This window comes from Echinops telfairi, unplaced genomic scaffold, assembly GCF_000313985.2.
Source record: "Echinops telfairi isolate 266 unplaced genomic scaffold, ASM31398v2 ScPeMD7_2010;HRSCAF=2546, whole genome shotgun sequence".
NCBI lineage: Eukaryota > Metazoa > Chordata > Mammalia > Afrosoricida > Tenrecidae > Echinops > Echinops telfairi.
Window position 1 is genome coordinate 15,923,422 of NW_022105908.1, and position 14,668 is coordinate 15,938,089.

Below are 14,668 nucleotides of genomic sequence, written 5' to 3' on the forward strand. Positions count from 1 at the left end.
ATTCACTATGGTAAGATTTTTTGTTCTGATGATGCCTTACACCTGATCCCTTCGACACCTCGTGAAAACCCATTTTTTTCTTACAGGGAGAAAAACACACTTGTAGTGGGGAGGGAGGGTGTGAGGAAATAGAAAAGATGCAGGGTGTTGTAATTATACCACAGGGTAGAATATTTACTCGATATGAGGTATGATTGAGCCCATAAGTGTTGGCTTGAGGAAAAGTCCTCAGAGTGATCCGAACTTGAAAATGGGGGTGGAAGAGATCTTTCCTCATCTGTCCAGCAAAGATAGTGAGGCCAGGACAGTGAGGAGATGTGCATATGAGAGATCTCTATGAACTTACTATATCTTAGACTAATCAATCCCAGGTTCCAGATAAGAGAGCTGGACCTAGTGAGAAAGGGTAAGTAACACATCCACACTGACACCCCGACTATGTGGCACAGGTGGGACCCTCTGATGCCAGAGACCATCTTCTTAATTATGACTCAGTTGTACCCAGGACCTTGTAGTCTATCATTGTCAAGGTAACACTGATTTCTCACAACTGTCTGGGTCAAGGCAAAGGTGCAGATACAGCGAGACAAAGCTCTCATTCTTTCAAAACTCTCAGAGCTGAAGCCAGAGTGCTTTGCTGTAATTTACTGCCCAACCTAGCTTGCCTGGAGACAGAGTTGTTGCTGATGTGATGTGAGCATTTTAAAAAGTAAGGCACGTGCACACACACACACACACACACACACTGGGTGACTTTAGACTTAAATAAAGACTCCATTTTAAATTGAATTATGATTTTCAGTTTTTCTTTTCGAAAAGAAACCACTAGGCATCTTTGGGGGTGGGGACAGGGAGCATGTGTGTCAAAGTGTTACTATTCAAAAAACAAAGAAGAGTTAGGATTGCGAATTCCTAGATAAATAATTGCATAGTGTTTGTTAAAATGTTTAACAGTTGCCCCCAGAGAAGATGGTGTAGTCAGCAGGAGGTTAGGAAATAGGACTAATAATGCTCAATGATGTTTAAAAAGATACCTTCATAGCGAAGAAAGGTATATATTATCAAGTTTTTGTTCCTTATCCTAATCACAATTAAATTTTCACTGACTGGGAGTTTTTTTCCTAATATTTCTGTTGTTTTAATGGAAAAGTTGTAACTAAATTGAGAGGCTCGTTGCGGATGTGAAAGCCTTGATTGTAGTGCAGAACGCAGAGCTTCCACGTGTGGAAATAAAGCTCGCTATCTCATTCTTCTACCTTGCTCCTCACAACCTCTTAGCCAGATGGGCAATATTTATATTTCAAAGGCTTCGGGTTTAACCTTCAATCCTCTTAACCAAATGGTCACTTTTACATTTCAAGGACCTGACTACATTCACAAAAGGGAGCCCCGATGGTGTAGTGGGTAAAATGTTGAGCTGCTGCTAGCCTCAGGTCAGCAGTTCAAATCCATCCGTTGATCCCTGGGATGAAAGTGAGACTGTATCCTCCTGGAAAGGTTTACAGCCCTGGAAACCCAAAGGGGACAGTTCTGCTTTGTCCTATAGACTCGCAATCAATGGTATCGAGTTTGGTGTTTGGACATTCACAAAATAAGAGCTCACGACACATGCAACCCAGAAGCAGGAGTGGGAATAGTGATGCCAGATGGGTAGGGAGAAATGGGGGTGTGTGGGGGGTGGAAGGGAGAACCGATCATAATGATCGATACACAACCACACACACCCCTCCAGGGGGAAGAACAACGGAAACCACGGGGAAGCGAGACAGTGGTTGTTGTGAGATATAAAAATAATAATAATTTATTATCTATCAAGGGGTCATGGGGGGGCAGCTGATACCAAGGGCTCAATAGAAAGTAATTGTCTAGAAAAGAATGATGGCAACATATATACAAATATGCCTGATACAATTGATGCATGGGTTGTAATAAGAATTGTTAAGATCCCTCAATGAAATGATCAAATGTTTACACTATTTAGAAGGACTGCCTCAGTCCAATTGTATCAGGATAGAGCAGTTGATGCTAGGCTAGGCATGGATGTTAAGGCAGTTTGCAGCTTGACTGTAAAATGTCCCTCCTTTCCCGACCTGTCTGCACATGCAGAGTAAGACATGTAAGAACAGGGACTCCGTTTTGTCCCTTCCAGACCTCTCGGAGCTGCAGTTTCCCAGGGTTTACCTTCCCAGTCGCAGGTTCGGACGCTGACTCCACGCAGCAGCCGCAACGCCTGGTTGCTAGGGGGACCAAGAACAGCCACTTCGTCACTAAGGGGAAGTAACAAAGTAGACATCCTAGGTGAAAGTTGATGGGTCACGTGACTAAATTCCTCACACCAACCAGCTGCAGAGAAAACAAACATCTCTCCAATCAGCACTTTCTAGGGGCGGGAATCTTCCCAAGTCCGCCTCTCCCCGCCCCCTATTTGGATGATGGACGTGCTTCTTGTCCAATAATAATAGGGATCCTCCAGATTGACAAACATATAGGTAAATCAAAATGCACAGGCCCGCTTTCGGAGGCGGGCAAAGGGGGAAATGTACGAAACTCCTGACGGGGACTCCAGTGACTACTCCCTCCCGGTCCCAATCGCACGCCGCGGGGTAGGTGGGGCTTCACTGAGGACGTACGCCCAATCGGAAGAGGCCTGAGCAGCCGTTGTCCAATAGGGAAGCGGTAAGGGGCGGGCCCGAGGGCCGGGCGCTCGGCGTTCCTGAGGGTGGGGCGGGGGCAAGTGTCAGTCAGGTCGGAGCGCGCCTAGGGGACAGCGGAGGCCTCGGCAGCAGACAGGGTTCGGGTGGCTCCCGGCTGTCTGCCCACGATGGAGTTCCTCCTGGGGAACCCGTTCAGTACCCCGGTGGGGCAGTGCCTCGGTAAGGCCGCGCGTTGGGGCGGGAGTGGCTGGGCCCGCGGCCTTTGCCCGGCGCCGGTGCCACCTTACAGCGGACTGGGCATCCTGGCTGGCGGACCTCGCGCCGGGGAACGCTGCAGGCAGCGCTCTGGAGATCCAGCTCGGCCTCGGGATGCTCCGCGCTTCCCTCCTCGTCAGGCCCAGCCCTCCCACTGCTGCTTGCTGCCAATTGCTCGTCTGCTCTCCGCCTCCCCCATTGGGAGGTGCCACTGTGAGCACCCGGTCCAACCCACAGCCTCAACGCCACTGCCCCCAAGACCCAGTTCTCCCTGCTCCTCTGGGGTGTCACCGCGAGGACACACCCGCCCCCACGCCTCTCTCCATCCTTGCTTCCCTGCTCCAGTTTCGGCATCCCTCCCGAGGATGCCACAGCAATAAGACTTGCTAGGTTTGAGCTGCCGCTCAGCTGGGTTGTAAGAGGTAGAGAGCGGGGGTGATTGTTCAGGCAGGGGATAGCATGCCTGCAGTGCGTCCCAGGCTAGAAGGAAGCCGGTGTCATTTAATGATAGGAGCCTGTGACTCTCCGATGACCTTGTGCAGTCACTGCCCCTTCTGTTTTAGGTGTCCCTGTCTTGTCATATGAGGTGTTGGGAGGGAAATATGCTAGGTCCCTCCAGGTGCTAACGTTTTTATATTCTCAGTGGTTCTCCACACATGGACAATTGCTCCCTGCTCCATGAAACTTGCCAACACTAAAATCTTTGGGTGGTATTGTGGAATTAATTCTGAAATGGTGCTCTGGGAACCTGGAAAAGGGGACACAGAATCCTGGGTAAGGAAAGCTCAAGGTGTAGGTGAGGGAGCACCTAGGTGACCTGAGTGTGAGATTCCCTTACTCAAAAAGCAACTTGCCCCATCACCTAGGCAGGCGCTTATGTTATGTAATCAGTAAAGAATGTTGAGTAGTATCTTTTCAAACTGCGTGCTTTCTAGTTGGTAGAAGGAAGAGTAAAACATCTTTTATGAGCACGGAGCTTTTTGATGTCTTTATGCGCCTGACTGGTGTAGGCTGAAAGAGAGGCTTGGTGGCACAGGGGTAAAGTGTTCAGGTGCTCACCGAAAGGGTGAAGCATCTCTCCAGGAAGGAGAGAGGTAGCAGTCCAGGTCTGTAAAGAGGGTCACCTTGGAAACTCTATGAAATAGTTGGAATTGACTGGAAAGAATAGGTTCGCTTTTTCAGTTTGGGTGTAATTTGTTTTGCTTACAAGTTTCCTGCTCATTCTTCAGGTTTTGGTGGGACCCGCGGAACATAGAGTCTTCTCCTATTGGTTAATTGGCACGTGGGAGCCTCACTTCCTTTTCTAGTGAAGGATTTTGTCTAAAGGATGACAGACACCAGGCCCTGGAAGGGTCTCTCCCCAATTTTCAGGCCTCTGGCCCCTTGCTCCCACTAAGAGCCCCCCTGTATTCTCACCGACCTTTCTTCTCTCCTTGCCTTTCTCACTTTGCTCAGGGGCTCTTGCACTGCAGTCGGACTCTACAAACGCACTGCTCCATTGGGTGCTGAATTCCAGCTCGTTAATGGAAGGAGCAAGTAAACTTGGGATTTTTTTCTTTTCTTTTCTCTTTTTCCTCCTTTATAATGGAAAGTTCAACATCTTTGAAACGGCAGAGTATACTGAGAAGTTGTCTATTCAGGCTTATGACCAAATATTTTGTCGAACCTTCATAACTAATTATGTAAGGAGCCCTTGTGGTGCTGTTGGGTAGGTGCTGGACTAATACCTTTTAGGTTGATAGTTCAAAACCACCAGCTGCTCCGTAGGAGAAAAATAATGCTGCCTGCTCCTGTAAATATTTACAGCCTCAGAAATCCTATATAGGGTTGCTATGAATCAGAATCGATTAGAAAGCAGTGGGTGTGACTAATATGATAAATCCATTTAAACACAAAGTGGGAATTTTCACGTAAATCCCGATGTGAATCTATTCTAAACTTTTAATATTCTCTGCTTTCTGTTACACTGAGGTCTCTATTAGTTTTGTATGGCCATTGTTGATATATCCTTCCTTGCTTGGTGTCTGTCCTAGTCTTCCACAGGGAAACTGGGATTAGAGGAAATATGAAGGTAGTAATGGGATTAATGATTATCTGGTCACACGGATGGAAAAGGAGGGGGAAATGGGAAATCAACATCAAGGTGGAAAAGAAGGGGTAAAAAGTTCCCAAGCTTATTGTGACAGCCCTTCTTGATCTGATTGAACTATTGAACTGTATGATATATTAATTAGAACTCAATTTAAAAAATAGAGTTAGAAATTAGAATGTGAAAAAAAGGCCACTGTGAGTTGGAATCAGCTTGATAGCAGTTGAGTTTCATTTATTTTAATTTGGGGTAGGGAACACAGAAATAAAATAGAAGCGACAAAGTAAGAGCTGCAGCACTAGCTTGCACAGAGCAACTCCACAGCCGTTACTTGCTTCAGCCAAGCTGTCCTGCACAGCACGTTTTACTGTTCTTTGGTCAAAAAGGCGTGGGAGCAGTGTCTGACCTTTACTGGCCACAGGTAGAGAGGAGGAGACATGCCACCAGCCCTAGACTGATTCCTACGAGACTGAGGTCAGGTGTGCCTTTACCCTTCCATCTTTTCACCAGTTTGGACATGACACTTTCTGCCTCTGCTGGGTTCCATAATTCATTGCAATGACCACATATAACGGACAGACAGGATCAGGAAGGCTCAGTTTTTCAATCAGGACAGCCTCTCCTCCACCATACCTGTAGACCCAGTTCTCTCCAACCCTCAGCCTGGTCCCGGCCTGGAGTGGGCAAGTATTAGAAAACTCTTTTAGCTCTGCAGTTAAGCGCTCAGAAGCACCCCGCTCCACCAGGAACTCCTACCCAAAGGCATTCAGCTTTCTCTCTGTGGGCCTGGAAGTCCAACATGCCTTCTCTTGCCAGTTGACTACTTCTGCTGCCTCTACTGCGGTGGCGGCGGCTGCTGCTTGATATCTCTCGCCATCTCCAGTGTCACAGCTCTCTGTCTCCTGGATTGAAGAGGTCCAGCACAAGGACCTCTTCTCTTCACTCCTGGCTCTTCTTTCTTGATGGTGAAACCCTCCTCTCCCCTTCCCCTCTGGGATGGCTTATTTTAAGCCTAGCAGGAAAGCAGAGCTAACCAATTCTTGTTAGGTTTCCCTATATTTTATTTGCATGGTCTCACTCTACAAGGGTGCCATGTACCTTATTTGCATTAGTGGCAATCTATCCAACCCCCTTGGTGGGCCACAAGTACCTCACATTTGCATTGTGCTACGTATACTCATAGTCCTTTGATGGAAGTTACAACAACTATAGCCAGAAGGATCATGACAAGTAATTCACCACACGGTGCCTTCCCACTTTACAGAAGAGGAGACTGAGGCTCAGAGAAGTGCAATGTCCTGCTGAAGACTGCTCAGCTGGTAAGGGGGAATGCTGGGATTTCATATTTGGTCCCTGCATTCAAAGGAGCGAAATCCCTAAGAGAAGGCCACCTACAGTTAAGTACTCAGTCGAGTGGTGCAAAATTGCAAGTAGTTTAGCATTCGAAAGTATTCAGAAGAGATTTGGCTTCTACCAGTCCAAGGGCCGTGCGTGGTGGATGGGAATTTCACAGGCAGAGGGAGGATTCTTTATGCCTGGGACAGGTGGCCATGTCTGTGGATATCAGTCTGAGTGGAGTAGAGCGGGCTGGGGCATAGAGGCTGGTAGGGCTGGGGTCACAGACAGCCCTTTTCTGAATGGGGAGCATCAAAAGCTATATTCTTTCAATGGTTTGAAGTTTTAGTCTCTCTGGGTTTCATTTCCATCCGTGGAAGAGTAATACTGTCCTCATTAAAAAGCAATAGCTATGTAGAGACGCATACTAAATAATTCCAATTCATTGGTTCAAGTCAGTAAGCTTTTGTGAGAGCTTCTTGGGGCCGGTCCTGGTCTGCAAGAGCTGCCCGGGGTGGTACTTTGGTAGTGGTAGCACACTCCCTAAAGGTGTTGTTGCACTGGAGAGTTAGGGCTACCTAGTGTGAGTGGTTATTAGAGTATTTATTACTTCCCACCCTGCCTGGGCCTCAGTGTTTACAGTCATGCTGTTGGGTCAAATACTTGATCTTCCCCTCTTGAGCTAGCAATTGAGATTCCAGTCTGACACATAAGTGTCCATGTTGAATGTTCCTGCATCCCTCCCGCATTCTGGCAAGGGATTCTTGCATCGAATGAATGAAAGGCGAGGGAGAAATGATGTGTGAAGTTAGGAAGTGCGGGGGAGGAGAAGACCATTTTATTTCTGGATTCTCGTCTCTGAGAGAAGTTTCAAAATGTTGCTGTCTTAATCTCAACCCTTCCCAACTGCTCCAGGTTGGATGTCATACATTGGGGGTGCCTTGTACCGGGTCCATGCTTCTTTGCAAATGTTTTTAGTTCACAATGACTGGGAAACAATTTCAGGTAATCCCTTTCCAGGAGTAAAATGTAGATTCAAAGATCAGTGAGTAATTAATTCCCATCAAACTCCAAACCAAACCAAACTCACTGAAACCTAGTCAATTCTGACTTATAGTGACGTATAGGACAGAGTAGAACTGCCCTTGTGGGTCTCTGAGACTGTAACATTTTATGGGAATGTAAAGCCTCATCTTTTCTCCTGCCGAGCAGCTAGTGGTTTCAAACTTCTGACCTTGCAGTTAGCAGCCTAACAGGTAACCCATTCTGCCACCAGGGTTCTTCTCTGACCAAACTAGTGAAGGGAAAAAAGCAGCAATTTTTTATATCCACAGTTTCATTAAATGAACCCACGAGAAATAGATACTCAGTTGCAGATTTTGTGTCTGTAGATTCCATGGTGCTGTTATAGCACACTGGCACTTACTCATGGACTGCCTTGTTATCTGACATTTAGCATTCATGCCTATAATAAACAATCTGACTACTGTGCACTCTAATAATGTACGCCTGGCAATAACGAATGGTGAGACCGGAGGTGAGAGAGTAGTGCTTGCTGCCTGTTATGGTCAAGGTTTTGTGTTAACTTGGGTGGGCCGTGATTCTCAGAGGTTTGATAGTTATACAGTGATGTAATTTGGCACTTATATAATGATGTAGTCATCATTGATTCTGTGATCTGTTGTGGTCATCCTCCATTTTTGCATTAACGATGTGGGCTTTGGAACTTAGCCCTATCAATCACTGATTGGGTTATTCCTTAATGCCTGGTGAATGCTAGGTGTGTAACTCTAGCCTGGATGTTTGGACCCAGAATAAGTCATTCTTAGATTCCCATCTCATTGTGACCCTACATGACAGAGTGGAACTGCCCCTGTGGGTTTCTGAGACTGTGACTCTGTGGGAGTGGAAAACCTTGTCTTTCTTCCGTGGTTTCAATCTGCTGACCTTGCAGTTAGTAGCCCAATCCATAACTTGATGGCAGTGAGTTTGGTGTTGGAGTTATAGAGTCCCGTGACAGTGCTCAGCTCCCAAAGCCCTCTGCTTCTATTATTTTATTTATTTATTTCACAACCAAGGGAGATGCATTGGAAGAAAAGTGAACGCTGCTACTATTTGCAAACCTTGCACGTGGGATCTCAGATCATAATATTTAACTGTTCTCCATGTATATAAGGACATTGGGGTCTGTCTTACTTATGTAGTGCTGTTATGACAGAAATACCACCAATACATGTCTTTCATAAACAGAAATGTAGTCTCTCACAGTGCAGGAGGCTAGAAGTCCAAATTCAAAGTGCTAGTTTTCTCTGTTCCTCAGCTCGGGGGAAAGGACCTTGTCTCCTTCCAGCATCTATGGGATTTCCTGGAGCTTTCCAGGTGTCTTGGCAGCAATATTCCCCGGGCCGAGGAGTTTCTCTGTGTAGGGATCCTAGGTCCAAATGATGCATTCCACCTCTGGTACTTCTTTCTTCATGGTGGGAGATCCCTCTGATCTCTGCTAGTTTCTCTCTCCTTTCATCTCTCATATCACATCAGATTACAGTATGGGCGGCATTGCTGTATAGCTTTCCCATTGTGTCATTTTCTAACTGCCAAACCATTGAGCATTATGGCCTAGCCAAGTTGGCACACGTTTGGGGGACACCAGTCAATCTATAACAGGCTCTGAGAAGCTGAAAGACTTGTGCAAGGTCCATGCCAGAGTTAAGCTGGGAATGGTCCTTGTGCTCTGTCACGTTACTTCTTCCTTTACAGATCCTTGATTCAGGATCACTAGAAGCACCTGGAAGGCTTGTTAAAGCGCAGAGGATCAGGCCTTACCCCGGGGTGCATTGGGATGTGGAGGCAGCTAGGACTGTACAGTTTCACAGATTCTCAGTGATGTTGATTTTCTTGGAGACAAACCACAAGTGTGATTCCTTAGAATGTATTCATTCACTGACTCTATATGGACTGTTCTTATATACGCAATGAAGCATTTACCAGGACGTTTAGTCTAGCGAAGGAGTCCTAGTGATGCTGTGGGATAAGGACTGGATGGCTAACAGTAAGTTCAGCGGTTCATACCCACCAGCCTCCCTGAAGGAGAAAGATGAGGCTGTCTACTCCAATAGATGTACAGTCTGACAAATCTAAAGGAGTGGTTCTGCTTTGTCCTGTATGGGGCCATGAGGAGTTGGAATCAATTTGATGACTGTAGGTTTTTTTTTTAAGTCTCTGGGATATAAGGCAAGCAGCTAAGTCCGATGAGGTAGACAGCAGTGCCTGCCACAGGTTGGACAGGTGAAAGGCGGTAAGACACAGAAGCAGGGGAAGAGTCACCTCCAGTCGTCATTGTTGTGATCGTAGTCGGAATGAAGTGTGGCCTGGGCCTGTGCCATCCACATGCGGCTGGTTGTGGATTGGAGTGTCGGATTTCTGGAAATAGATTGCCAGGGCTTTGTTCCTGGTGACATCTTAGTCTGGAGCTCCAGTGAAACCTGTTCACATCACAGCTCTACTGACAACAGGGTGGTGGCTATGCGTGAGGTGTATTGGCCAGAATTCAACTGGGCCTCTCACAGGGAAGGCAGGAATGCTATCAAGTAACCACTACCCCCGCTCCCCGCACCCCCAGTAGTCATAATATAATAACTAAAGGTGTTTAAGTTCAGTGTGGCATTAGAGACTGTAGTCATTCTTTTAGTTGTCTTGCTATTGCTTAAGCCTTGAAACAACGCTGGGCATCAGCGACATTTATCATCAGTTTGTAGATGGAGACACGGAGGCAATGAGCAGCTACGTCACCCACCCGAGGTCACATACCGGACTCAGAACTTAGGTCCTCTCTGCTGTGCCGCTCTCCACGAAGGAGAGGGGGCAAAGAGCAGTGTGGGAAGGCAGCAGGCAAGAACAAATGGAATCTCTAAGGAGGTGGTAGCCCCTGGGCAGTCTTGAGACACGGGTAGGATTTGGTAGAAATGGAGGCTTCACTCCTTAAATGTTAATGCTGTCCCGGCAAAGACAATAGTTTGAGCGAAGGCTGTATATTGACAGGCAGGTAGAAGTAATAGAAATTGGTTTTAGTAGCTGAGAGGAGGGGAGTTGAGAGAATAGAACCGTAAGGTAAGACCTGATTACAGAGGGCTTCAAATGTGAGCCAAACAAGTGGGACTCTTGCACTGGTGGCACTGGGGGCCATACAGCTGTCTAAGAATGGGAGTGTCAGGTACCAGCCAGAGTGACTGTAGCTCACAGTTACCAAAAGGCTGTTCTTCTTACCCACTGGCCCTCATCTGTGTGGAAGGAATTGTGGTCCTACCAGGACGTTCACCATGCTAAGTTAACGCCTCCATGTCAGGGCCATGAGGCATTGAGGGTAGGGTTGCTTTTGTAAGCCTCAGTTAGGGGAGCTTTGGGGTCGTGGAGACGGGGAGATGTCAGCAGGCTGATGGGACACTATGAAGAACTCGAGGGTTCTGTGCGTATTTGTCCTTAACTGACGGGGCTGTGACAGACACATGGCAGGGTCAGGCTCTCCTGTCTCACTCTGCTTCCCGTGGACGAGACCAGAGGTGAAACATTTGCAGGACTTTTCTGAAAGGGTACCACTGGTTTAGAGGTAGGCTGTCTGAAATATTGAAAGTTTACATTCATTGTGTTTGTTAAAAGGCAACAAACCCTAGAAGAAAATATGGAAAAAAGACAAAGAACCAAACTACCATAGTTTGCTTTCTTACAAACTGATTGTGATTATGCTTTTCACATAATGGAATGCTTATATATTTTAAGCTCCACTTTCCCATGCCTGTGATATAGTATATACTGTGACATAGCTATTAACATATTTCTATATAATATACTTTATTTTTTCTTTAACTTGGAGTGTTAAATAAGGAAAGGGGAATGAGAAATGCTCAGGAAATGCTCAGTTAAGGGTTGTGTTTCTCTTGGCCTCACAGACAACTCACTCAGTATTTGGGGTTAACCTAGAAGTAGTCTGAAAAGGGGGAATCCTTTTACCCAGCTTGTTGTGGGTGGAGATAGGCCTTTAAAACATGAGTCCCAGACTTGGTGCCTATTTCAGTGCTCCTTCTAGCTCCTCTGACCTAGAAGATTCTCTTTGCTCTTCTCCATCCAATCCTCAACTCTGCTGTCCATTAACCCTGCCTTTCTCTTCCAGATAGCCTTCTCAGATGCCCTGTTTAGGGATGAGTCTCCTCTCTGCACTCACAGTGTTTGTGATCCATACCACTCTTATCCATATCCATACCACTCAGCCACACCATTCAGCTGGTGTTTCTCTCACCTAGAAACTGTTGTTTTTTGTTAGCTGCCTTCAAGTTGTTCCCCACCCCACGGAAGGGCACATGCTGATTCCCCGCTGCACCGGGCAATGAAAGACTGCCTGGGCCTGCACCATCCCATAATTGGCTGTGGGTCAGACCGTTGGGTTCCAAACGGTTTTCATCTTTTCTTTAGAAAAAGCAAAGAAACAAACAAAAAACTATTTGGGTGAAAGTTTATGGAGCCAATTGGTGTCCCATTCCATGAAGTTTTCACTGGCTGATTTTGAAAGTCGATGTCAGGCCTTTCTTCCACCTATAAAACAGGGCCAACGATATTACCTAAAAGTGCCCTGGTGGTGTAATGGGTTATGTCTGCATTAGGCTGCTAACAGCGAGGTTAGTCTTTCAAATTCACCAGTCACTCTGGGGGAGAAAGAGAAGGCTTTCTACTCCTGTAAAGAATTACAGTCTCGGAAACCCACAGGGGCAGTTCTACCCTGCCCCACAGGGTCACTGTGAGTCAGAACTGACTCACTAGCAGTGAGTTCCAGGTTTTTGTAAGGATGAAGTGGGATCGTGTGTGTAAAGTCTCTAGGGCAGTGTCCGGCGCTCAGCAGACTCAGTATTCAGAACTGCTGATTCCTTTCTTCCCGTGGGTGCTGTTGCCTGCTGTCATCTCTCTCACCAGGCATCACCTCCAGGCTAGAACTAGGGGCTCCTTGAGGACAGGCCATAGACTTTCTGGTTCCTGGTGACCTTCACAGCATGTGGTCCAGCGGTCGTTCTCTGTAGTTACTCGCCTCCTAGAGTCCCTGAGATCAATTTTATTTTTTAGTACTTTTCAAAGCTAAAAAAGTAGCCATAGTTTACTGAACACTCACCATGTTTCAGGTACATTGCTAAGTGCTTTATACATTTTAATTTTCTTAGTAATGTTTTTTTCTCTCAGAACAGCTCCATTAAGTCAAATGTCAGCTGGTGTCATCTCCACTTTACAGGGAAGAAATAGAAGCTTAGGAGAGCTAAGAAGTTTACTCAAGGGTCCCTGCCTCACATAGGCTGAGGTATGATCTGCACTCCTGAGTCAGGCCCCAGACCTTTTGACAGCAAGCAAGAGGTTTCCATTGGACCAGAACAGGCCCTAGCTGATTCTGTATACATAGCACAGGCCACCGGAATATTGCAGAGCAAGCTTGACCTCATTGTACTTTCTTTGTTCTCTTTGTTAGTACTTTTGGTTTTGGAATCAGCCCCTTCCTTACCCCTCCGACTGCCCTGTGGGGGGTCTACCAGCTGTGCTGATCTCAGGTTCCTAACCTGTAAACCAGGGACAAGAATACTTGCCCTGCCTTGTCTCACAAGACTTTTGTGAGAATCAAGGGAGACTGTATGGGGTCTTATAGTTCTTTTTAGATGAAACGTGCTATTAGGTACTTGTTTCTGTTTGCTTTGATTTTTCAACAGTCTACCCCAGTGCCTTAATAGCAGTTCACAAAGACAGTGTTCTGCATCCTACTGTGGTGAGTAGCAACTGGGGCTTAAAAGCTTGTGAGCAGCTGTCGATGGTGCACTTTTTGTTCTCTGTCCATTTAGAGGAAAGAAGAGTGGTTAAAATAGAAAGATGCATGGAAACAATGAGTCCAATGGAGTAATGAACCATGCAAACATCAGTCTCCACTACCCTGAGACCAGAAGAATTAGACTGTGCCCGCTACCACTGCCTACAGCTCTGAACAGGATCACATTAGAAAGTCCTGATGGAGAGAGTAGGAGAACAGTGTGGAGCAGAACTCAAAAATCATTAGAGACCAGGCCTACTGGTCAGAGACTGGTGGAGCTCCAAGACTCTGACCCATCGTCACCCTGCAGATGTGGAGCTGAACTCACCCGTGCATTTAGGAATCAACACAGTACTTAAGGTCAAAGTGGGCAGCACTTGCCCAGGACAGAGAGCTGGACACGGAGGAGGAAACAGAGGAGAGAGAGGAATGCTGGTTCACAGAGGGCACCGCAGTGGATGCGTCGAAACGAAACGTGTGTGAACCGTTGGATGTAAAACTGACGGTCTGCTCTGTAAACCTTCACATACTCACAATCATGTTTCATAAATAAATAAAACAGTGCCTTCAAGGCTAATACTGAAGATGTTAGCAGTACCACGCAGGGTGACCTTGCACCTGGCATAGGGTTAAGTACCTCACTGAACCATTCCCATTCATCAACACTAGTCCTGTGAGGTAGGTCCTACCACTCAGTCTATAAACTAGAACAGCGGAGGCTGAAGTAGCATCTCAGAATCTTGGGGTTAATAAGTAGCAGAGCAGGGACAGAGCTCAGGTCTGTGCTCCTACCCACCACATTGTGGAACTTAGGAATACCTAAGGCAGCTGGTGGCTAGAAGTCAGGTCAACCTGGCCCTGTTTTAGTATTATAATTGATCCGCCCAGTCTCAGTAATTCCGTGTACCCTAGTGTCGTGCAGTGTATGTGTGTCCTCTTCAGCCTAGAACGTTTTCTGAGCATTCCTTCAAGGGTTGTGCTGTCTTATGCTTGCGGGGAGGCCCCTCTAAGAAGCAGACCTGTGTGTTTTACTTTGTCTTGGGATGTGCTTTGGAATTACAGTGTTGGTTGGTGGAAGAGGAGCGTTTAAACAGATGCTAAGTTGTCTAACTGAGCAACTTGTGTTTCAGCCATTAACCAGCTGCTCTTTTAATCATTAATGAAGCGCCAGCCTGGTAGTCTGGGAGGCATGTCAAATATCCTGTTTCAGGTTTTTGGTTTAAGATTGGGCATAATGAAGAGAGACGGAGTCTTTCATTTCGGAGCCTTGGGCTGCAAGTCTTTGCAAGCAGGGATCACGGGCAGGGCCCAGTAATGGGGCTCTGTTGCTCTCTGCTGCTGCTTCTCACAGGGACATCGAAACGAGCTCTGGCACATCCTTACTCACAGTCGTACGCAAGGCCTGCAAAGTGATGTTGCTTGGAGTCTGAAGGCTGAATTTGATAGTGGTTTCCAGACAGTGATGATCCCTTGTGTTAACCCTGGAAATATTTAAGCCAGCAATTT

General features: G+C 46.7%; 2 protein-coding genes across 7 annotated transcripts in view; one reads left to right on the plus strand and one right to left on the minus strand.

Moving 5' to 3' along the window:
* Nucleotides 1-2,254, minus strand: part of DRC3 (dynein regulatory complex subunit 3) — a 57,100-nt gene extending 54,846 nt beyond the window's left edge. The window contains exon 1 of the mRNA XM_045293303.1: nucleotides 2,182-2,254. The gene's annotated coding sequence lies outside the window, so the exon portion shown is untranslated. The remainder of the gene's footprint in view (nucleotides 1-2,181) is intronic.
* Nucleotides 2,255-2,765: 511 nt separating this feature from the next.
* The window catches only part of TOM1L2 (target of myb1 like 2 membrane trafficking protein), a 160,872-nt gene continuing 148,969 nt past the window's right edge, over nucleotides 2,766-14,668 (plus strand). For 2 of the 6 annotated variants that reach the window (XR_006680370.1, XR_006680371.1), the window contains exon 1: nucleotides 2,766-2,873. Coding sequence is in view for 4 of the 6 variants with exons in the window: in XM_045293443.1 (XP_045149378.1) it covers nucleotides 2,822-2,873 (52 nt within the window). In the remaining 2 variants the exon portion in view is untranslated. The remainder of the gene's footprint in view (nucleotides 2,874-14,668) is intronic. The other 4 variants (XM_045293443.1, XM_045293444.1, XM_004712954.2 and 1 more) reach the window with 3 other exon arrangements.